Source organism: Nelusetta ayraudi, unplaced genomic scaffold, assembly GCF_046127955.1.
Source record: "Nelusetta ayraudi isolate G7.1 ecotype Tasmania unplaced genomic scaffold, CSIRO-AGI_Nayr_v1 ptg000005l, whole genome shotgun sequence".
Lineage (NCBI taxonomy): Eukaryota > Metazoa > Chordata > Actinopteri > Tetraodontiformes > Monacanthidae > Nelusetta > Nelusetta ayraudi.
Genome location: NW_027466055.1, coordinates 6,719,675 through 6,743,195, shown reverse-complemented (window position 1 = coordinate 6,743,195; position 23,521 = coordinate 6,719,675). Strand labels below are relative to the sequence as shown.

The 23,521-nt window shown below is 41.6% G+C and overlaps 3 protein-coding genes across 3 annotated transcripts; all 3 read left to right on the top strand.

Annotated features, from left to right (window-relative positions):
- The first annotated feature begins 1,873 nt into the window (after positions 1-1,873).
- On the top strand, positions 1,874-5,566 carry fgf3 (fibroblast growth factor 3). Its single transcript, XM_076046834.1, has 3 exons — positions 1,874-2,324; positions 3,050-3,153; positions 3,517-5,566. Exons 1-3 carry the CDS (start codon positions 2,078-2,080, stop codon positions 3,934-3,936), a joined length of 771 nt encoding a protein of 256 aa, XP_075902949.1. The 5' UTR covers positions 1,874-2,077; the 3' UTR covers positions 3,937-5,566.
- Positions 5,567-8,962: 3,396 nt separating this feature from the next.
- On the top strand, positions 8,963-16,638 carry fgf4 (fibroblast growth factor 4). Its single transcript, XM_076011233.1, has 3 exons — positions 8,963-9,627; positions 10,839-10,942; positions 12,901-16,638. The coding sequence occupies exons 1-3, from the start codon at positions 9,228-9,230 to the stop codon at positions 13,075-13,077; spliced, it is 681 nt and encodes a 226-aa protein (XP_075867348.1). The 5' UTR covers positions 8,963-9,227; the 3' UTR covers positions 13,078-16,638.
- Positions 16,639-19,053: 2,415 nt separating this feature from the next.
- On the top strand, positions 19,054-22,985 carry fgf19 (fibroblast growth factor 19). Its single transcript, XM_076011245.1, has 3 exons — positions 19,054-20,385; positions 20,471-20,574; positions 22,449-22,985. Exons 1-3 carry the CDS (start codon positions 20,172-20,174, stop codon positions 22,767-22,769), a joined length of 639 nt encoding a protein of 212 aa, XP_075867360.1. The 5' UTR covers positions 19,054-20,171; the 3' UTR covers positions 22,770-22,985.
- Positions 22,986-23,521: the final 536 nt, after the last annotated feature.

Here is a 23,521-nt window from a genome sequence, read left to right as displayed (position 1 = left end):
TATAACTCATTGATGCCATCAAAAGTAGTATGTTTTGGACAACAGACTGTGGAAACCACAGCTGTCAACCTTCCAGATTGTTCCTATGTTAGGGAAGAAAGGTCCTGTGTATTTAACTACTGGACTCTGTCAAGGCCAACATTTTATCACAACACACATTGTAAGTGTAGTTTGTAAAAGGAATAATATGTGTTTCGTAAATGTGTACCTAACTTAAATTCTGCTGACTTTTATTTGAGTGTAAAAGATTAACAGCTAAACAATGTTAATAACACAACTTAATATGAGCATGTGTGTGGGTGTGTGTGTGTGTGTGTGTGTGCGTGTGTGCGTTAGTGCATCACAAACTCGGAGATTCAGAGCATTTGCCCTGCTTATTGCCAGGATGCTTTGTGGGCAGCATGTAGGGGAGCATAATTAAAATACTTTCTGAGAGAAACAGCACACCACATCTGAGGTTCCACCCTCTTCCAGCATTTAACCACATCAAAATGTCTCACTCAGAAATGGCCATCAGAACAACTTCTGATACACACCACCCGACTAATGTTCTGGTGTGCTGTCTGACTTGCGCACGGTCTTGAAGTAAAGTGTGCACACATTTGTAATTAACAGAGCTGCCTTTTTTTCTGATGATTGGGTTAAATAAAGTGACAGAGGCTGCTTACTGAGTGATGTATGGGTGGAGAAGACAAATTAAGTGTCGTCGTATGGGGAGAGACTCAGTACAGGCCTTCCTGGGAGCAGTGGAACAGTGCCAAAGGGCAGATTTGTAGATGATGGTGCTAATTACCAAAATGCAAGCCATAATGCGTCCAAGATGGAAGCAATTTACGCAGTAGTCATTTAGCCTGCTGCTCTTCCGCCCACCGGTTGCTGCCAGAGCGAGGGCATTAGGATGGGAAAAGTCTGGGACAGTTCATCGCTTGGGTGAAGGCTAAAGAATAAAGCAAAGTGGTTCTGTGGTTTGAGAAGCACATGCTGAAAACCATCTAACAGGCCATTCATTTGTACTTCTTTCTTGATCTAAATTTAGCTGAATAACACGATCTCCCGACAGTCAGTGTCAGGTGAAGGAAGGTGCGTACGCACACACAACACACTCTAAACTTTAACCTAAATAGATTTGGTTTCATTCTAAAGTCAGCGTGCGCAGTTGTTCTGACACCACATCTAAAAAAACACATCATCGAGGAAGAAGAAGAAAAAAAAAAACCCGGCAAAGTCTTGACCTGACCTCATGGGTTTGCTGTGTTGAAAGCTCCTAATAAACCGTTTCGTGTCACATAAACGTGGACCACCAAGAAGTGGAATGTGTACGTGTATTAGTCATTAAACAGCCAGCAAACCCATTAAAGTGTTGATGTAAAACAACGCAATGTGTCAGTACTGCCACACCAAACTTGTTCTTTTTAATGTTCATGTTTAGAGAAGCATTGTACTCCACTCCGCAAGAATGAATGAGGCGCACACGTGCTCGCGTCGCGCGTTGCGTCTGCAGTTTTCAAAGGGGCTGAATAAAATAATCTGCTCAAGTAAAGTGTCACTGTGGGTTACAGTTGATTTTCACTGTATACATTGCAGCCCAAGCATCCTCGCCTGTCGCAGACCCAGCTCACCACGCCGCTATAATTCAAGACGCATAATTGCTCTTTCAGGATATTATAGAAGAGGACTTCCGAGGGGACGCGACTGTTCCGTGCTCTGCTACCGTGTAATTTTAGCCATGCCGAAGTCTCTCACTTTACACAGGGGTTATACCTTTTGGGCCCAGCCCCTCCCCACTTCCTATCAATTGGTCGGAGTTTAGCCTATTGTTACCGCAAGCTTTTTTATGTCTGCGCTCAGCCGGCGCACAGGCTCCTAGTCAAATCAGCAGGAGGGGTTGGTTTTTTTGGTCCACTGCAGTGTCGGGGGGGGGAAGAGCAGATCCTCAAGTCGGGGCTGCTCGAGGCTTCAGCGGCTGTGTCTCCAAACACTGACGTGCGCCCCCCTCTTCTCTTTAATGGGACCCCAAGAGCCTGGAAGGGCTTCTCCATTTTCCGCGACATTTTTTTGAGGTCTCGACAATGCCACGATGCTCGTAACGCCTCTGCTGTTTTTAAGTCTGCTGAATGTCGCGAGTCCCCGGGCCGGCTGCACCACAACCACCCGCCAGACTTGCGACCCCAGGAAGCGGAGGGAAGCCGGGGGTCGCGGAGGAGTGTACGAACACCTGGGTGGAGCGCCGCGGCGCAGGAAGCTCTACTGCGCGACCAAATATCACTTGCAGATTCACTCCAATGGGAGAATAGATGGATCGCTGGAGGAAAACAACCCGTTCAGTGAGTACCGACACCGAGTGACAGAGTGGGAGAAAGAAAACTAAAACTGAAGATCATAACTGTTGGGGTTTTTTTTCTTAAAAAAAAAAAAAAAAAGAAAAAAAAAGTTATTGAAGTAGTGAAAAGTGTCGTTAAAATTAATTGTAATAATGTAAAACTGAACTTTTCCCATAAAATATCAAGGTATCATGGCGCGAAGTTTTTGGAAGTTCAGACCTCCATACCTGGCAGTGTCTTACACTTATTGCCTCAATGAAAATGGTCGCGTTATCGCGATAGAAATAATAGTCCGTTAGTAAAAAATCTGTTTTTGGTGCAGTACGCGAGTCTGTGTCGTGGTCTCGGCGTGGGTTGTTTTTTTTTTTTTTTTAAATATATATATCGCGTGCACGAATCTATCAAGCGGCAGTCAAAGTAGCCCGTTTGCGTTCTGCTGAGCGATGATTAGGTCTTTCTAACGATGAATAGACAACTGACTAGTAAAACAGTGATACGCACTAACAACAACAACAACAACAACAACAACAATTATGATAAGACAGAATCTAAGCTTCGGGGAATTGAGTATTTATTTTGTTAGTTTAGTTGTGTTTGAGTTTGACTAACTTCATCTATGGTTTCTCAATTGCAATTTGAGTGTTCTTAATTTTCTCATAATATTTTCAGCTGTTTGTTGAAAAAACAAACAACCCAATTTATTATTATTTTTTTTTTTAATGTTGCAGGCATCATGGAAATCACAGCAGTGGATGTAGGTGTCGTAGCGATAAAAGGGATTTTCTCTGGAAGATATCTGGCCATGAATGATAAAGGTCGGCTTTATGCGTCTGTAAGTATTTGTCATCTTGTCATGTTCTTTTCAAAGATATCACATCATAAACATATTCTGTTTTACACTGTTTGAATGTGTCGCATTGCCTTTCTGTAAACTCTCTCTAGAGAAGACAAATGGACAAATGTTGTGTTAGACTTTGACGCAGGACCAAACTGAGGTTTTATTTACTGCAAATATGACCTGCTGCTACTTCCTCGATGATTCAGTGTATGATTCGACAGGCGAGCCTGGTTTTTTGAGAGCTGAACTATGCTTCTGTACTTGCACCTACGCTCCTGCTGTCTCCTGAATGAAAGACTCCTGACGAGCTCTACAACACAAATGAGGCTCACTGTTGCTTTACCTCTCATTACCCAGGAAGTGTTCAGCAGAGAGTGCGAATTTGTGGAGCGCATCCATGAGCTCGGATACAACACCTACGCATCCCGCCACCATTCCACAGAGCAGCCACACTCGCCAAGGGGTGGCAGCAGCGGCGGCGGCGGCGGCGGCAGCAGCAGTGGCAAGCGACGTGCGAGCGCTACCCGGCAGTGGTACGTTTCAATCAACGGGAAAGGCCGGCCACGTCGAGGCTTCAAAACCCGAAGCACGGACAAAGCCTCGCTCTTTCTCCCTCGCGTGCTGGGGAACAAGGACCACGAGATGGTGAGGCAGTGGCGGGACGGTGCCGGTGCTGCGCCACAGCACCCCACACATCAGCACGGGAGCCACCGGGACCGTCGTAGACATCGGCGGCAGAGGGCCAAGAAGGCGCAGAGCCAGCAGCCAAACGGCTGAGCAGCAAACTGCGGCCCTCCAGGTTGTAAAGAGGCAGGTTCCTGATTCACTTGCTCCCAAAAGAATCCGCGATGAAGCCACTGGATTACCAGGAGTTGATGACATGAATGCTCAGAGGGGAAGATCCATGGATGGAAGGCCACGCCCTTGAGGTGGAGGCGGTGGATAGACTGTCGCTCACCCACACACGCCCTTTGGCTCACACATGTCGTCCTCGTAGTGCTGCCGCCTTTTGAACAACTCTGTCAGTTCAATTTGGTGGGCTGTTATAATGGTGCTTCACAATGGACAAGATTCCCCCTCCCATTTAACATCACTGAGATCACTGAGTTTTTTTTTTGTTTTTTTTTAGTAGTTAAACGATTGTAAATATAGTATGTACATGCAGTCACATATGTATTGAGTGTATAGCTTTTTTACAAAAAAAGAAAAAAGGAAGAAAAAAAAAGAAGAAAAAGCTGCCTGATTGGAAAACAGGATGCAATGTTGTGTTGCATTTTTTCATTGCTGACAGATAAAAATCCTGGAGCAAGCACTTTTGTCAGATCACATGAAGACGTTTTGGTGAATTCCAAATGAATCCTGTTTCTATGTTGTAATATTTAAAAAGAAAAACACTAAAGATGAAAGATGTAATTTTATATGGGCCTAAATCTATGAATATTTATTTGGTACCTGTGTTGTAAGTTATTAATAAAACTATTTCTTTAACGTTATTTACACTCACCAGTTGGATTCTACATAAAAACACGTTAGTTCAGACTTTTGGGGTGACATGTCCCTCGAAAATGTGACACATTTTTATGGCAAGGTAAAGAAATGAACAAGATGTGATATGTTATGTTATTATTATTACTATTATTTGTTTTGTTTTTTTTACAACTGCCTTTAAAATTGTGGTCAAGCATGACTTTTGGTTTCAGTCGCTTCTAATCATTTGCAAGTTGTAATTCTCCTCTTCTGTCAGCGATAGCTCTCTGAAGTTACCGCTCTCCCCACTGTGGCATAATCCCTCTGCTTTCCTGCTGCACCTGCTTCTCTAACCTGGGTGGGCACAGTAACAAAGACAACCATGTACGCTACGTTTATTACAAGCATTTATTTGAAATGTTCATGTTATGCCTTGCTTCACTTCAATCTATAGAAAAATGCATATAAAGCCTTGTCATTCTACACCTATTGGCTGCGAAAGCTTCCTGGCCTGGACAATGGCTCCTCCCCAGAGGGGCATGGGAAGCGATACCGCCTGAGACTTTTCAGCTCTCTGTCTCTCTCTCTTACTCTCGTCTTTTTAAGCACTGGCCAAAAGCCACGGTTGATAAACAAAGCGAGTCCATCTGAATAAGAAACCGTCTGTGTGTTCTACATTGCCGCGGCTTTTTATCGTCGCCGGACTCAAACGCAGTCATTCAGAGAAATCAGGCGTCTGTTTTTTCACATTTTTGCCCCGCTCACTACCACTACTACTAGCACTGCTACTAGCAGAATTTAAACTAGCTTCTCTTTTTAAGTGTCTTTAATATCAATTTTCATTCGTATGGCCGAGCCTGCAATGGCAGCTTGTCTCAGAGAACTTTTACAGTCTGTACAGATGCAATACACACTCTTGAACTGGCTGAAGGAAAACTGAAAGCCTCAACAGGTAAAAATAAGGGGGGAAAAAGAAGAAAGAGAACTAGAGAGGAGGGATCCTCTCTCTAAGAAGTCTCTCCTTCTGCTGCTGCAGCTGGATCCTCTTCTGGTACTGCCGCAGTTTATCTCGCTGCTGTTTCAGTTGCTTGTTAATTTCCCTGAGGGAGTCATCCCAAAGGGATCAATAAAGTCTCTATCTATCTATCTCTAAGTTGGGTAGACATGCTCAATGTGGTGTTCGAGGAGTTATTGACGATGGGGATGAATTGCAAACCGCGTGGCAAACTACAGAGGGGAAGGATAAATTCACTGCAAGGTGCAAAAAGTTCTTGAAAATGATGGTATGCGTTTTTAGTCTTCCTCACTTCACTCCAACTCTACATCATCAGTAGGTATTTGTACGGCAATAAAACTTCTATGCCCTATGCTCTACGTCTGTAGCCTCTATGGACTTTTAAAATACCAAGGCTATTATTTTACTTCAGTGTTTTGCAATTAGGTAGTCATTTTTTAAATTACCGGATTACCAACATTTTTTACAAATTACTTTCCAGAGAAACATGAATGTGGTGCTGTGGGTGGTCTGAAGGTTCAGTTAAGTTTAGTTTGATTAGGTTTAATAAATTGTGTTACATAAAATGATGGTTTTTATGAGCCAACAAAGTAGTTTTACTTCCAAATATGTATTTTTTTTTTTTAAATAAAAAAAACTTCAACATGAACTTTTTTTTGTTAAAACATAGTATTTTGTTCACGTGAAAAACCTTAAAAGTGGAGATTAATAACAAACAGTGAACGCAGTGAATTTTCACACTTTAACGAAGTTTAAACCAGAGAAAACCAGATAAAGCAGCTAAATTAACCGGTATGGAGGCGCTGCCGCTGATAACCCAGCAGTTGACTTGTGGCACAACAGTAACTGTGAGGAAGGTGACCCCTGGAGGTACAACTGTCTCTGTGTCTCTGTGAGTTGGTTTCAACATTGCTGTGTGCAACTCAGCGCCCCCTGCTGGCTGTACTCAGTCAAGAAAATACAATCAACATCAAAGGCTTTTAGGTAACTATAGTGAAAACAACAACAACTCATTATGCTTCATTATTTCGGATATCAGCAACATGTCATTGATCTTTGGATGTAGTAAGTATTTCCTGAACATAACTGTCACTGCTACTATTTTTCTAATATTGCTCTCTTGTTATCATCTTTCAAACTGTCTTTCAAACAGATAACCGTCCACTCATTGGATCTCCTCAAAAGTTCTGCTCTCTAAAAGGCATCTTCACATGTTTGTCAAGATGCCAAACATCTTGATAAAATAAATGAATCTAAAATCAGAGACGCAAGACCAAATTAATTCTTGTCAAACACTACACACGTCCACAAAAAACAAAACATAAAAACCCTCCGCACTTGATTTTAGCTGTAGCTGCGACTTGGACCGGAATTTAAATTTGTTAGTCAGTACTGGAGTAAAACTAACTTAAGGGTTACTTAGATCTACTATTTTTTTTTTTTTTAACAAAGCATCCAGAGCCCTTAGGTCATCTGGAACTTGTTTGTTGTGTGTCCCAAGAACAAGACCCAAACAAGAACCAAGCAAGGTGAGGCAGCATTCAGTTATTATGCTCTTCCTCTGTGGAACAAACTTCCTGAAGAGGTGATGAGAGTTTGTTACAGAAGATGAGGTATAATTTGACAGCGCTAAGGAAGTGGAGGAGACGGTGATGAAGATGGAGAGAATCCTTTCTAGAAAGAAACAAGGACCCAAAGGAGTCTCCTGGCTTGGATATACGCTGGCCTGACTGAAAAGTAAATCTTGGTTCACATAAGGGTCACTCGAGAGTAGTCTGAAGCGTAAAGAGGGAGGTGGCGGTGACATGTCAGTTCTGTTAACATGTGTAAGGGGTAAGTTGTCTGAGTTAACTGAATCTTGCTCCTTGTAGCTTTAAATGCATCTGTCTCTCCGGGAACGCCAGGGAAAACGGCACACAATAAAAACACCGCAAACTCCCATGTGCTATTTTGCAATTTAATATGTTCTGACTACAAAAGCACATTTTTCTTCCTCTCTTTTGTAATGGCAATTACCTAGTATACATTAACACAGTCGTGGCAGTAAGTGGTGGAGTATCATATAAACATATGTTATGATTATATATGTTAGGGTTAATATATGTTATAAACAGATAAACGTGTGAAATTCACACACACATGCTCTGTGGAATACAGCCTGTTTTAGGTGACAGAAGCGGTTGTGTGATGTTCATACTGTGATCTGTCTGTCTGCGGTGGTACTATATTTGTATCTTGATTTGTGAAGCAAATGAAAAGCATTGTTTCATTCATTATTTCCACAGTGAAAGTACCTCCATCTATCAGATTTATTTAAAGCAATTATTAACCCAACATTTAGGTCTGCAAATCTCACAGAATCCCAGCACCTGAATTTGTCTCAAGGAACTGGCAGCGCTCACGCGATCATTGTCAGGAGGGCAGTATATTGGTGAGCAGCCGACTGTAAACACAAGAAAACATCTCATGCATGGTCACCAGGAGAAACGACGGAGGCACCCAGGAGATCAAAGGCCCTGGAGAAAGGAACCCTCAGCTGTGCAACAGAGAGACGTGATGAACCACTGCAGCATAGATGGGAAATGTTAATGGTCAACAAAGACTGAACAGATAGTAGCCACAATAGAAAAATGAAGGGAGGCCAACCACATAAGGTTTGGGTGTCTTTTTCAATGGTTGCCCAAGTGATGCATCGGGGAATCTGAAGGACTGCTGAGGATCAATGATCAAAGAATCAATGTGGCCACACCAGCAGGTTCAATCAACAGTTCCTCATAAATATAAGTTATTTGGTGCCAGAGACGCTGTTTAGGGCTTTTATTAAATATACAATGAAACAGATAAACAACAGAATTAAAAAACTGTCGGAACAATTTGTAATATTGGCTGACATTCATTTTAACTGAATAAATGTATGAATGGTCACGACACGCACGATGAAATGAATAATAAGCCACATGTGAGTCTATTGCATACATTTGCTCCAAAAAGCTAAGTAATACTAACTATTTTAACGATTCCCTGACATCCACATTTAACAGTCTTGAGAAATTATTTTACTTTAAATCTGTCGTCAGAACTGTGTAAAAGCCTTTGCAGCGCAGCCCACTTATAGACCCTCCATTGTTTTGTTTTGTTTTTTCTGAGGGCTCCAGACATGATTTCCCTTCTGAAGTGAGCCCTTTTCATTTAGCTGAATTGGACGTGTGTTTTTTTCCTGTTATTGTCCATTTATAGAACTGTCTCCTGTCTCCACATCACGCTCTGTTAACTTTGCCATTTCCTATTTTACATCCTCCCAAACATCATGATATTTGTGGCTGATAGCGGCAGCCACACACAAAGACGGCTCTTTATTATAATAAGGCCTTTTGGTTTGAAAACTCCCACACTCCTCCTCCCAGATAAGAGCCATTATTTCGTGTCGCCCCGTGTTTAAACGTGGAAAAATGTTTCGCAAATTTCTCAGTGAGGCGTCGTGATGTAATGTGCCTGTAGGTATAAATATAGAGGCATGGCTACATTGCGTTCATGCTGATCAATGTTGCTCGGGCGTTAAACCGCGGTGCGCCTATCAGTACCAGGAATGAGCGCCACTTTGACGGGCACCTCTTTGCTGCGCCGCTGCTTCTCGTTACTCTCGTGCCACTGGAAAGCTCTACGGCGGGGGACCGGTGCTCGAGGAGTCGGAGCCGAGATGGGCTCACAACAAGCGGCCCTGCGGAACATCGTGATCCTGGTGCTGGTGACCGGGCTGGCGGGATGCGTCCCCGGGCTGAACGGAACGGAGGAGCGCTTCGAGGCCCTCCTCTCCCGGTCCCTGCTGCACATGTCGGTGGAGAAGCGGGAGGAGATCAGCCGAGACCGTGACTATCTCCTGGGCATCAAGAGGCTGCGTCGCCTCTATTGCAACGTGGGCATCGGCTTCCACATACAGGTGCTGCCGGACGGGAGGATAACGGGGGTGCACAACGAGAATCGGCAGAGTGAGTTGTGTCACACTTTTACGCATTACCGGCGTGCCTCTACGCTTGCGTTAACCCGCGCATGCGTGCATAGCTACGCGTACAGTCGTGTGTTTTAAGTGTTTATTCATTGAAATCAGCTGTTAAGAAATGGACCGCGTCCAGAAGGCGCCGCCAGACTCGCTGACGCAGCAGCTGGCCGCTGACACCTGACACACGCAGGCGCTCCGCGGTCAAACGTGCGCCCGTTGAACATCTGGAGTCCTTCCATAGTGCCGCTGGGCATGTGGGTTACGTGCTCTTGCTTACCGGCTAGTATGTAACGGGAGCCCATCGTGCTCCGGAGCCGGCCAGCGGGGAGCCAGCAGCGGGGAATCAGGGGTCTAAAGTTAGGACGAGACGAGCGCACACTCTTCTGTCGAGCCGCAGTCGGTCACACGTCTCCTCACGTTTCCAGAACTAAAAAAAAAAAACAACAAAAAAACAAAACAAGAAAACAAACTGTCAACCGGACAGCGGTAAATAAAGGTTGGCCCAGTAAAGAGTTGTGGATTTTGAAACAAAGGGCAGAACTTTTCTGACATTCATTATGAATGAATTGTTAGGGAAATTCACTAAAAGTACACTGCAGAAAATCTCTGAGTAGGAGATTTATCACAGGATTGAATTCTGAAATGATCTGTATGCTTAGCTATGGCTTAAACACTTGAAATAATTTATGTGATGGTGAGTGTCAGAACAAGAGGACACGTTAGAATCTCTTCATGAATGGATTTTCACATTGAAGGTCAGGACAAACACCCCTACATACATATATGTAGAACTTATTGGGTTAAAAAAGAAAGAAAGAAAGAAAGAAGCTTTTTGTCTTTAAGATTGTTCAATAATATTGTTCTGCCACCAACTTAAACAGAATTTCTTCATATGTATGTATATATGTATGGAGAGAGAGTGAGAGAGAGAGACAGAGAATTTCTAATTTATTTGAGGAATAACAAAAAAATTCTTACAAACTGAGGCACCATTGGTAACCCATTAAAGAAAAAAAAATCTTATTTTATCTGATGACTCGCGGCATGTTTTTTTTTTTTTTTAAAAATCAAGGTTAAGCACACATTTGAATTTGACAGTGAAAATCTTGAATAGAAAATTGACACCAACTTTTTTTCATCTGTTTGTGAACATATCTCGGTTGCTTGATTCAGTCTATATTCTGTTTTCCTTTTCCGAAGGTATTCTGCAAATCTCTCCGGTAGAGAGAGGCGTGGTGACTCTACTGGGCGTACGCAGTGGACTGTTTGTGGCCATGAGCCGACGAGGAAAGCTGTATGGATCCGTATGTGGCGCGCGCACACACACACACACACACACACACACACACACACACACACACACACACACACACACACACACACAAAAGAAATCTTAATGGACCTTGAGGATTTTTGTCTTGTAAATGTTAATTTCCCTGGAGGGGATCAGACATCTCTAAGCAGTAATTCTACTTGGGTAAAGGAAGACTAATATGTGGCTTATTTCACAACTAATTATGTATGACATATCATATGTCATCACAATGCCCCGTCCTGCTGCTGGTTTGCAGCATCCCTGCAGAGATGTGCTGCTGTTATGTAAATCCATTTCATTGAATGATGACGAGAGCTGGTTGCTATTCATTTTGTTTCAACTAGTAACTCAGGTATTGTTCTAATCAGTGGTAGTCTACATTGAAAATCACATTTGAAGATAAACCTGCCCCTTACGAGACATCTTTAATAGTCAAATGACTTCCATCTCGTCAGTTATTGTAGTGTTTTTCATGTCAATACGGATGCCAGGGGTGACGTGATCTCAAACTACACTTTGTTAAGACATCTCTCTGTGTGAAAACACCAGTGCAGCACTTAGTTTCCATCGTTGGATTAGGTGAGAATAACTGAAGGCGGCTGATGGGTGAATCAACTGGCACACACCATAGACAGCTCTCTGAGCTCTCTTCCCTGAGACTGGTTGCTTTGTGCTTGCTCTGGGGAGATCTGCTGGTTCCTCTGTTTGAGATGCCTCTGGTTGTGGTTATATAAAGTTGATTGATTCGTTGATTGGTAGGTAGGTTGGTTGATAGGTTGATAGGTTGGTTGATTGATAGGTTGGTTGGTTGATAGGTAGGTTGGTTGGTTGGTGAGTTGTTTGGCTGGTAGGTTGGTTGGTAGGTTGGCAGGTTGGTAGGTTGATTGATAGGTTGGTTGATAGATTGGTTGGTAGGTTGGTTGATAGGTTGGTTGAGAGGTGGGTAGGTTGGTTGATTGATAGGTTGGTTGGTTGATTGAGAGGTTTGTTGATTTGTTGGTTGGTTGATTGATTGGTTGGTTAGTAGGTTGGCAGGTTGGTAGGTTGATTGATAGGTTGGTTGATAGGTTGGCTGGTAGGTGGGTAGGTTGGTTGATTGATAGGTTGGTTGGTTGATTGATAGGTTTGTAGGTTGGTTGGTTGGTTGCTTGATTGGTTGGTTGGTTGTTTGGTAGGTTGATTGAAGGGTTGGTAGTTTGGTTGATAGGTTGGTCAGTTAATTGGTTGGTTGGTTTGTTAGTTGTGCATGTTAAAGACTAGCACAACTGTACCCATTGTTCCCCTTCTTCTGGCTTTACTGGTTAACATATTCTTAGGGGCCAAACAGGAAATCTCCTAACACTCCTTTTGGCAAGTGCACCATTGCTGGTACAGGTGTCAACCATTTGTGTACTGATGCATTAAGAGGTTTAGGAATGTTTTTGAATGGTAGGCACATGAAACTGCGTGAGAGTATGAAAAAAGCATGTGGAGATCAAGGGTAGTTTTACGGGTAGTTTTAAGTAAGAGCTACTTAAAACACACACACACACACACACACACACACACACACACACACACACACCATATAATTACTCTAACGCGGCATCTAATTCTTCTAACACTCCTCAGAAGTCCTGCACCAACAATCCCATCGAGATAAGAAAACTACATAGCCTTCAACATTCCCAGTTTCAAGCTATTATTACAACAATATACCGCATTGAGAGAAAATATCACAATGAAGGCTTGATCACTTCATCTTCATTTCTAATTGTTGATGTGTAGCTGAAAGAGCTGCGGCACAATACCCCCGGCAGTTCCACATAAGACAATTGTTTGATTGTAATCACAATGAACAATACTTGCCTGAATGACACAAAAAAAAGGTCAAGGGTTGCTTTGCCTCCTTCTTCAAACAGTCGGAACTCCAAAATAACTCTTATTCATCTGTGTTTCCTTTTCCAGTTACATTTTAACCACGAGTGCAAGTTTAGGGAGAAGCTCCTCGCCAATAACTACAACGCCTACGAGTCGGCGGCCTATCCAAGGATGTACATTGGCTTGAGTAAGAATGGCAAAACAAAAAGAGGAAACCGAGTGTCACCCGCCATGACAGTAACACATTTCTTGCCAAGAATCTAGTCGCCTAATGAAGTGACTTCACCTCCACATGGAGACAGGATGGCAGGGCGGGGCAGGGGCGGGCGTACACCCTAACATGATGCACTTGTCTTAAAGCTTGAAACAACAAATGTAAAAAAAAAATATTTTCTATTTTTTACAAATTTTGTATGTTTTGTATTTTATTTTTTTATAAATGTTTCTATTCGTTGTAAGTGTGTGAAATCTGAGATGATCAACAACATATCATGATGTCGTTTTAGGGTTATTTGGTATTTGCTGCTACTGATAGAATGACAAAAGCTGCTTTTACTTTGACACTATGGGGACACCACCACTTAAAAAAAAAAAAAAAAGAAGGTTCCATCCCAAAAAGTAACATTGCATTGCATGTCTTTCATGTCATACAAATGGTGCTGTGTGAACAGTGGTCAGCTTCTTTTATGTCGCACCGTGGCAACATACAGCGTGGTCTCGCTGCAGTAAACATAGTAAACAGAATGCGAGAGTGTCAGTGGGGGAGGGGCGAGGGAGGGAGAGCTGGAGTCAGAGAGAAGTTGGGAAGAGGAGTCAGGAAAGAAACCCTTGACCTCAGTCTACAGCGATCTGTTTATAACACTGCCCAGAGCGAGTGCAGGCTACACGAGTGTCCGTCACACAAACAGGACTTTTGTTCTTTGTTGTACTAAACACGAAGCTGCTGACTATGAAGTCACACTGGTGAGATATTGACTTGAGACCTAGGAAGTTAATTCAAATTTAAAATTCAAAAGAAACTTCAAGTGATCACATATATTATATACATATATTACGTATGATTTTATGTATAACAAAGGCCACTGTCTTTAAGAGTCGAGTTAATGAGTGATAAACTAACTGTTGCAGTAATCACCCCGAAGAAAAACATTGTACATTTTTCTGTTTCGTGGTGCTGTTTTTCTTATTTTGGTAGTTTTTTTTTTTTTTTGTAGTGTTTGTGTTTTTTAAAAAAAAAGGCATTGTAGTTTGTTATTTAGTTTCAAAAGGAACCTTTCAGGTGATTGATTGTTATTTATTCACAAACTGCTTCTCCTTTCATGTCTCATATCCTGGTGTAGAGATGACAAACAACATACACATAAGTTTGCCTTTAACCTCACAGTGTTTTCTGTACCTGCTTAATTTAGTATTCCCAAACATCTCTCATGGGTCTGAGTCCGTTTTTTTGTGTGTGAGTCTTCCGACCCGATGCCTGCAGTGCAGCTCCAGTGTCCATGTTGTCCTAGTTGTGCCTCGTCACATTCTGGCTATCTTTACCCAGCGATTTACTTTTAGAAAGTAGAATCACGGGTGAAATATTCACGGACAGCTGTGTGACTTTACTCCACGCGGGTGCATGTAACCCTATATATTTCTTTATATATTTGGTAAATATAACCTCTGTGTAACTGAAGGTGTGTAACTTAAACTGCTTTTCCTTCTGGCAGTCCGGCTGGCTGAAAGTTGATGCTCGAGTCCCCCAAGTGCAGGATTTGGTGCAATCCACCAAATCAGTTGTACTTGAACTTGCTATACTAACGTACTGTTTATTTAATTTATTCACGAAATGTATTGATTTCAATGTGTGTGTTACAATGTGTGAAATTTCTGGACATTCCCCTCATGCCATCCATATCTGTGCTAACTCTGCTAGACGAGTTTTATATTCTGTTGAGCAGGTGTCTATTTTGTAGAACTCATGTTACATCAGCTCACCGTTGGCACTCCAGACACTCATTTGAGTCAGTAATTATCAAATAGCTCATGTAAACTTGACAGTAAAGTCAGTAGACAGCAATCTGTCACTGTGAGGCTGGAGATTAGAATTTCATTTTAACCACCATCACCATCACCACTGATGTATCACTGATTGTCTGATCTACGTCTTAATGATAAAGCACAGCTCCATGTGCCAGTCCTATTATATTTCCTTTTTGCAGTTTAATTTAACTTCTCCTCTGCAGGATCTCCACTTGGCAGCTGAGACGTATAGCTGACAGCTGCTCTCCCTGTTTTCCACTATAACTGCTTTCCACGGTGTGCTCAGTGTTGAAGAAGAAATATTTCAGTGGCTCGGCTACTGACCGTCCAAACTTCACACGCACCGAGACGCATCACTGTTGTCATTGTAACCGATAGAATCCCAAACCCCCAATGTCCACTTGTGTCACCAGTGAAAGTTAAACTGACTTCGTACCAGGGAAATGTTGCTTTGTTAAACACTGCAAAAGACACAGGTGGCTTACTCGGTAAGGAGAAGAATCTCCACAAACAGAAGAAACTCCTCGGTTTAGTCAGTATCAGTGTACATTGAGAAAGAATTAAAAAGTAAAATGTAAACTATCACTTGTAAGACGTAAAGAGAAGTAATTGATAATGAATGTCAGAGTCTTACAAAGTGTATTTTTACACAAGTTACACGCTAGGAACACTTGCTTGTGCTGTTTTTGTTCTTGTCTGTGAAGGTTCTCAGTCGTCTAGCTCAAGATGAAGGCAACTGGACTGGTTTTGTTTGTGCCTGTGTTTTTTTTGTGTGTGTTTTTTTTTTTGCCTTTATCTGATGTAGTTCTTTTTAATTCTGCTGCCTGAACATCTGTTTGTTGCGGGTGATGGATTTTCATTCTTAAGTCCTGTGGTCTTGGCAATTGGCACCAATGCTTTTTTTTTTTCTTTTCTTTTATCAGTTGTCTGTAGTTTTATACAGGTCCTAAGAAAAATGACTTGGTATGTGCTGTGCACATAAGTGTATAACAACTAAAGGTTGATAATAAAACCACAATGGAATACATGTTAGGTGTGTTTATTACAGCCTGTAATTTGGATTTGTGTCAGACAAGGAATGCATGTGAAGTGTGGGAGGGGATAAATAGCTGTTTCAATTTATATTGCCATGCACAATGCGCTTGAACTTGTATTGCGTTACACAAACTGGACTGTAGGTACACACACCACTGGTGTTTAAAAATGTGACAACTACTTCCAATAATGTATTTAAAATACACAAACCCTAATTTATTGTTAGCAATAATTTGTATTAAATAACGTTGAATTTTAAAGATCTAATTGAACACCTTGACAGAGTTTTGTAGTTTGTTACTCCATAGACTGTGTCCAGTTTTAGGACACAGCTTTAAACGTAAAAAGTAAAGAAACCAGAAAAGTAAGGAAGCTGATTGGTGTTATAGAAGATGTTGTGCCATCGCATGCAATTGATTCCACAGTGTTTAAAAGGACTTACGAGACAAGACAGACTCACAAAGGCATGACAAAAAATATTTCACATGACCGTCTGGGGAGAAGCACATGTACCAGTCTAGAAAGCCTGTTTATCTCATTGAAGTCTAACCATTCGTTTTTGCAGGTTGCTCAAAGTGCAATGCCTCCACTCAGAGCCCAGTGGTCAGACGCAGTATTACACTCAACTCTTGCCAGCCTTGGCGCTAATGTTTTAGTTTTAAAAGTTGTTTTAAATGAATGAATGAGCAAAAACTATGGAGAAAAAAAATGTAAGTGCAGTCGTCCAAGCAACAACAACGACAACAACAAAACATGGTATACATTGAAACTCTGCTGCTTTCTTGAAAAACGTGATTGTAAAAGTTTTTTTTTTTTCTTCTGTGAGTTGATTGAAGTTGTTCCTCATTGTTGAAACCATTGGGGTCAAAATGTCCAGCTGCTTTCTAGTCGCACACACAAATCCCTCTTTTGTTCTACACCCTGCATTGTACCATACAAGAATGTCATTTTTGTATTTTTGAATGCTATTGTAAATTGCTGCAAGGGGTTTGGATTCAGATCTAAACAGCAGATAAAGGTTTAATTGACTTTTCCCAGTAAACAATTACTGTACCTTTAGTACCACAAAACACCGCAGAACAGTAAAAGAATATGAACAATAATATATTTTCAGTACATTATTTTTTGAGTAATGTTGGATGAACTGTAAATGTCATATTTTCTATGATAGCAAAACATAAAGATATGCTCTTAAATTTCAACTTGATTTTGGAAAGACGCCTTTCTCATTTCAGAATTGACTCAAGGCAGCTTACAAAAAAAAATAATTTAGTTGGTAAAAAAGAATAAAGGTGGAGGAAATGACCTGCTTGATGGAACACAATGCCTGCAACTCAACATGGGTTTTTATCGGCTCAGCTCGGCTGCCAGTGGGACATGCAAACACAGGTTGGCCTGCTGATCTACGCACTCAACTCCTCCTCATGCCAAGTCTTTTATTTCCGTAAGTCTTTCCCACCTTCACCAACATCTGTGACTGGACTCCTGAACACTTCATCTGCTGTATCAAGAAGTTCACCGACGACACCACCTGCACGCGTGCACACACCTGCACACAGGAAAGTGTCTTCGAGGGTCATCACGAGAGCACAGAAGCTCTGATGGTTGACCTCTCCCTTGTGTGTGGATGACCTATGCGGCTCACTCAGTGGCCAAAAAGAATCCTGTGTCATTCTGGAGACTCTCAACCGAAAGGCTTCTTCAGTTGGAACTGAAGAGGCGGAACGTCTTCAAGATCACAAGAAGAGAAAAGAGTTCAGTTGCCTCAACTTGACACTTATACATTTCAGAACCTGTACTTTGTTACTTTAATTTAAGTAAAAGAGCTAAATCAGTACCAGAGTACTCTTTTTTTTTTTTTTTTTTTTTTTTTTACACAAGTATCCATAATTTTACTTAACTACAGAACATGAATACTTTTGATACCTCTGCAAGCTGTAATATGTGTATTTCAAAGATGTTGTCTTAATAACAGATTTATTTATTTATTTATTTATTTATTTATTTATACAATTCCATGAGTGCACAGTTGCAGTCTGGCATCCTGGTGACTGACAGCATTATTCTAACACATTCTGGTGTAGAAATCCTACGATAACAGATTATGCTCGTGATAGAAGTAGCTTCGTTGAGAGACAAACACATCTAGTGAGCTAAACTTTTATCAGATCATTACTGGCTTGAATGAGAGTCTGGAGTGCCAGTGGTGAGGTAATGCAACATGAGTTCTACAAAATAGACTCCGGGTAAACAGAAAATACAACAAGAGTCTAGCTTTTCGTGGACCGGCTAATTGTTCTTTCAGAAAAAAAATAAAGATTTTGAAACAGTTCTTTTGATTGTACGCTGCCATCTAGTGATGAAAGCCGTGTGATTTACTCTTTCTGCAAGATTCTGAGGGCTACAGATTTGAAGTCTAAGCATGATAATCAATAGTCATATTTACTCTTGTGTTACTTTTTAACTGCCTTGTGTGTAAACACAATGCTGAGTAGCGGAAGTACAGAGCTGAACGTGATAAGAGCGGAAAGAAGCCTGTTATTTGAGTATGGTGTGACCCAGTCTCGTAGTTCTGGTTGGAATCAGACCAATGTGTAGACTTTAACCTATCCACAAATAAAAAATGCGGAGTTTCAAAGAGTACACATGGTGTCACTTTATGTAACATGAATGTTGCAATGTGGTCCTTATAAGACACATACGATTGTCGTGATTTGACATGGACTGCAACTGCTCCTTTTAACCCATCTGCTGTTGTAGACATGCACAGGAACTCTGGGTTTCTGCACTTATGACTGTGTGCAAATCTAATGGACCGCTGCAAATAAACAATCGAAAAATAGATCTAGAGTTTGAGATGAAGAGGCTACTAGTGGTCTTGCCCATGGACAGACTTATTCAGACCTGCCCTTGAAGGTCCAGTCTGTAAAATGTGGCTTGATTTAAGATTTTTCTTATTGGTAAAAGCTTAACACGCTGCCCATGAGGATAATAATAAAAGCATACACTCGCAGTACAATGAAAGTCATTTGGTTTTCCTACCCTTAGAACTGTTCTAGTATATATACTGTAAGGATATACATAGAACAATAAGGGTCTTGCTCCTAGTTCGCTGCCATCTTGCGCCGCCATTTCTGAAGGAAGCCAGTCTGGTTTGAGGGCGGCCTCAAAAGAAAACGTGCTTCTTCAAAATGTTTACACACAGGACCCTTAAAAACATGTCAGTGACTATTCGGAAATTGTCAAGTGATGCAAACTGCCTGAATTTGTGAAACATTCCACATGGTCCAAACCCTAACCCTAACCCTAAGGTTACATTTACTACAAACGTACGCACTAGTGGTGCAGCCTTGCATGCAATGCGGTGTTCGGTCTCTTGCGGAGGACGTACAACAGCTGGTGGACTGCAGCGGCCAGGGATCAATCTGGCGGCCTTCACGTCACTGGATGGACTATTCAAATAGGTTCGCCACAGCTGCTTAAATAGAAAATAGGTTTCACGACACAAAACAAGTTTGACAACGTGACGGCCGTTAGAGCCAAGTGCTGATGCTGCTTTTACTGGCTGAGAAGATCAAGGACGTACAACTAACAGCTGTATTTTCTTTTACGTTAGTCACATTTATGGTGAAATTTGATCCCTGCATCACTTGTACGCAAACGTGCTTCGCATTGGACACAGATCAATGGTCGGTTCCGTGTCATCTTCATCGGGTTTATTCCATTTCATTGGATTCTATTCTATTTTCCTCTTTGCAAGTCTAGTCTTCTAAGTTTGGCACGGTGCATTGGTTGTGAGGTGACGGTTCTGCACACCACTATACAAATAATAACCCCAGTATTATTGCCCTGACTTGATCTCATTATCTACCTATTAGTGCTTGTCCATTATCTCCATTTGTTCTTTATTTGTTTATTACTCAGTGAAACAGAGCAAACATTATGTCCGCCTGGACATAATTACTCAACTCACATTTTTACCGAACTAATTAAATAAGAAGCAAAGCTTCATTCATTGATTATGCATTCTAGTATCTATTTGCAGAGATTTGAATGCAGTCTCTAAGATCACAGAGGCCCAGTCTGCAGTGCGGTGCAGAGCAAGGATTCAGTTGGACGGCGTGCAGGGGTGTGTTGTTGTCTGGTTCTGGGAACTGGCTTTTGGAAAAAAGGTTATCTGCAGCTGATAAGGGAAACGTTTAAAAGGCTGAGTTAGGAAGTCGCTGCACACAAGCGAAGGGCAACTGTTGTAGAGTATTTGCAAAGATTTGCATTCTCTCTTTTTTTTTTTTTTACAAATCATGTCACTTTTCACCATGGTTACCGTTTCCCTCGCCCATTTATTTTTCGTGGCCGGAGTTGCTGCAGTGCCGCTACCGGACCAGGGGCCACAAATTGCCAATGGATGGGGGCAGGTGGTCCGACAAAGGCACCTGTACGCTGCCAGAGCAGGACTGCACCTCCTGATCGGTAGGGATGGGCAGATACGAGGCTCTGCAGACCAAACTCCATATAGTAAGTAAAACTGTAAGATGTACGACGGTCGTGGACGTTACCGTTTGGTACGATATTTAACTCCACTGAATCCACTGAACTGCAGGTCTGTTTGAGATCCATCCTGTGAATCCGGGTGGTGTTGTCATCAGAGGGGCAGCGACTGCGCGGTTCCTCTGCATAGAGAGCGATGGAAAACTCTACTCTACGGTGAGAAATGTTCACAATAAAATGGCATTGACTTGGAAATTTGTTTGTGAAATTGTATGGATTTAAAGTGACATGGAGTGATGAGTGATAGATGGAATATTACCATGTTCCTCTGCATGGAGAGTGATGGAAAACTCTGCTCATCAGGAAGAAATTTAAACATTAAAATGGCATTCTCACGACAATTTTTTCATAAATTTAAAGATTTAAATTGATGTATCGAGATAAGTGATAGATGTAATATTACCATATTCTTGAGGCGGACAAATGGCGTAATGTCGAAACTTCCTCATAAAACATCAATCAATTTTGGTCAGATTATGAGCTCTTACAGCTACAAATAAACAGAGAATATGATGCAGTGAAACCAGACTCTTAAAATTTCAAAATGAACACTCAGATAAGATGACATATCAAATAAAGCAGAGAAAGGTTTACTTATTGTGTGATGTAACCGATGGCGTGAGTAAACAATACCGTACGTCTAGTTGTCAATTATCACACTGCTGCAACGGGATTTTTGAGACAGTTTGAATATGTGTGTGATGTAATGAATAATAGTGAATACACCAAAAACTCACTAAACCCTCTACATCTGAATTAAAATGTTAAAATTGTAATGGACAAAACTTTGACTCAACATTGACTGATTCAGTGGACCCGGGATCTTAGATGCTAAAACTGGATCTTTTCTTATTTTTAATGTCATCCTTTAAAAACAATAACAGCTTTTAACATATATTTTTGAAATCTAATCAAGCCAGTACGCTGCCTACCTGTTAGTCACAGCTACAAGGAGTTCCACCCCCCCGGCACCAAAAAAAAGAAAGAAAAGAAAACCCCTGCCCTGCTTGAAGCATACATGTGGTCTGCAAATAAAAAAAAAAGGGAAATATAAATGTAAATATAAACATCAAGGACATATGTCGGAGATTTTTTTCAATGGGAAAAATGTGTTAAGCGTCACTCTAGCGGTAACTCATTCAACATTGTTCTTTACAACATTTAAAAATCTTTTTGGTTCACAGACTCAAATATATCTTCACATCATTCAAAGTCTAAGGACTGTTAATGATATTTCCAAACTAACTTTCCTGATGACTGCCCAATTATGGTGAACATTTGTAAGTCACACTGGAGTTGGTATTGCAGACTATGACATATTTTGAGAATAAATGCAACAAGTGCATTATTATCATTATTATTATTATCATTATTATTATTATTATTATTATTATTATTTGATCGTCAAAATGGGCTGTTTTCAGAAAACAGTGAATCTTATGGTGATATTCATTCAAACAGAAGTACTGGTTCATCAACCTTTGTCCGCTGTTGTTCAGGGTATTGAGTGTTTGCTAAGGTGAAAATCTGAATGAAAGCAGCTGCAACAATAACCTTGGCCTCTGACTGGATTGCAATTGCCAAAATAAACACTCCTTTTAAGAATGACAGGCACCATTGAAGTATATTTTTGCCAAAAAGGGTTGCAGCGAACAGTTTCTTCCTCCAGAGCGAAGTCAGAAGTTAATTTTAGCTTTGTGCAAGAAAGGCTAGAAAGTTTCGAATGGTCACTTTAGTTGCGAAACAAAATATAAGATAGTTTAGCAGAAAAACCCCTTTATGCACACACGTGTAGATTTGATGACCTACAAATACAAGTATACCTCGAACACTACATACAGAAAACAGTAAATCTTACTAAGTTCAGCATCACATTCAAACTACAGTTTAGCAGTATCGAGTAATATGGCCTGGATTGAATAAGAAATTCAATACATATCACAAATACAAACGTATGTGTTTGCATTTACATTTGAGTTTTTTTTTTGACAAAGATTAACCTTTCAACATGCAAACCTCTGTTGTTTCAGCCCGTCTACAGCAGGGACGACTGCACGTTCAGAGAGCAGATCCAGCCCGATGGCTATAACGTCTACAGATCCATCAAACACGGAGCCTTGCTCAGCCTGGGCAGCCATCGGCAGAGGCTGCTGGGCCGAGACCAGGACACGCCGTCGCTCGCACAGTTTCTCCCTCGGATAAGTACACTGGAGCAGGCGCTGCATCTCGGAAACCACGTCTCCTTCCAACCGGCACTGACTTTAGACCAAAAAGAGCAACCCGTGGATTCAGTGGAGTCGTTGGGAAAGCTCTCGCAGATGATCCACAGTCCTAGCTTCCACAAAAGATGAGACGGCTGCTCTCAAATGCAGTGGCTCGATGTGTCTTGGGACATTGAAAGTTGGCAGTCTAGAGTCGTGCACACCTTCTGCAATGTGTGAAGAGGTGAGGGCCGGCCAGCCTGCGCTCTGCAGTCTGCCACGTCCTCATGGAACTCTCACGTCATGTCATGAAGACATAGCAAAGTGTAGTGACCAGAAGAGAAAGGAACTCAACCCAACTACAGGAGAATTCAGCTATATTTTATGTTCCATCCTGTTATCCTTCACAACCAGTGCATTTATCAGACGCACGCCCTGTGTGCTCATTCAATTTTTCAAAGACAAAGGAAAAACATACAAATGAAGAAGGTCTCAGGCCTTCTGGCTCAGTCGGAAGGAGCTGCTAAGTCCGTGAAGGTTCTCAGCCTTCCGGGTCATCTTAAAGTCGAAGGGTTACGTTGTGGTTCTTCAGTTCTGAACTGTGAGGTGAAAGAACCAGTCCAGCTGCTCTAACTGAACCCTTCTACTTTAAGGAGCGGTTAACGGCAGCCATGAACACAAGATCAAGTGCCAGAATCTTGCACATTAGTCACACTGCCTATAGGGTATACATGGGTAAAATGCGACAAGCATGTGATGAAAATGGTGCCCTTTACCAGCTATTTGGAATCCTGATTCTTAAAACAAACAAAAAACACCTAAATGATAGGAAGCACATTTGTCATGTAGATCTCCTGAGCACAGCATGCACTTTAGATGCATTGCTTCAGTAAAATGAGATT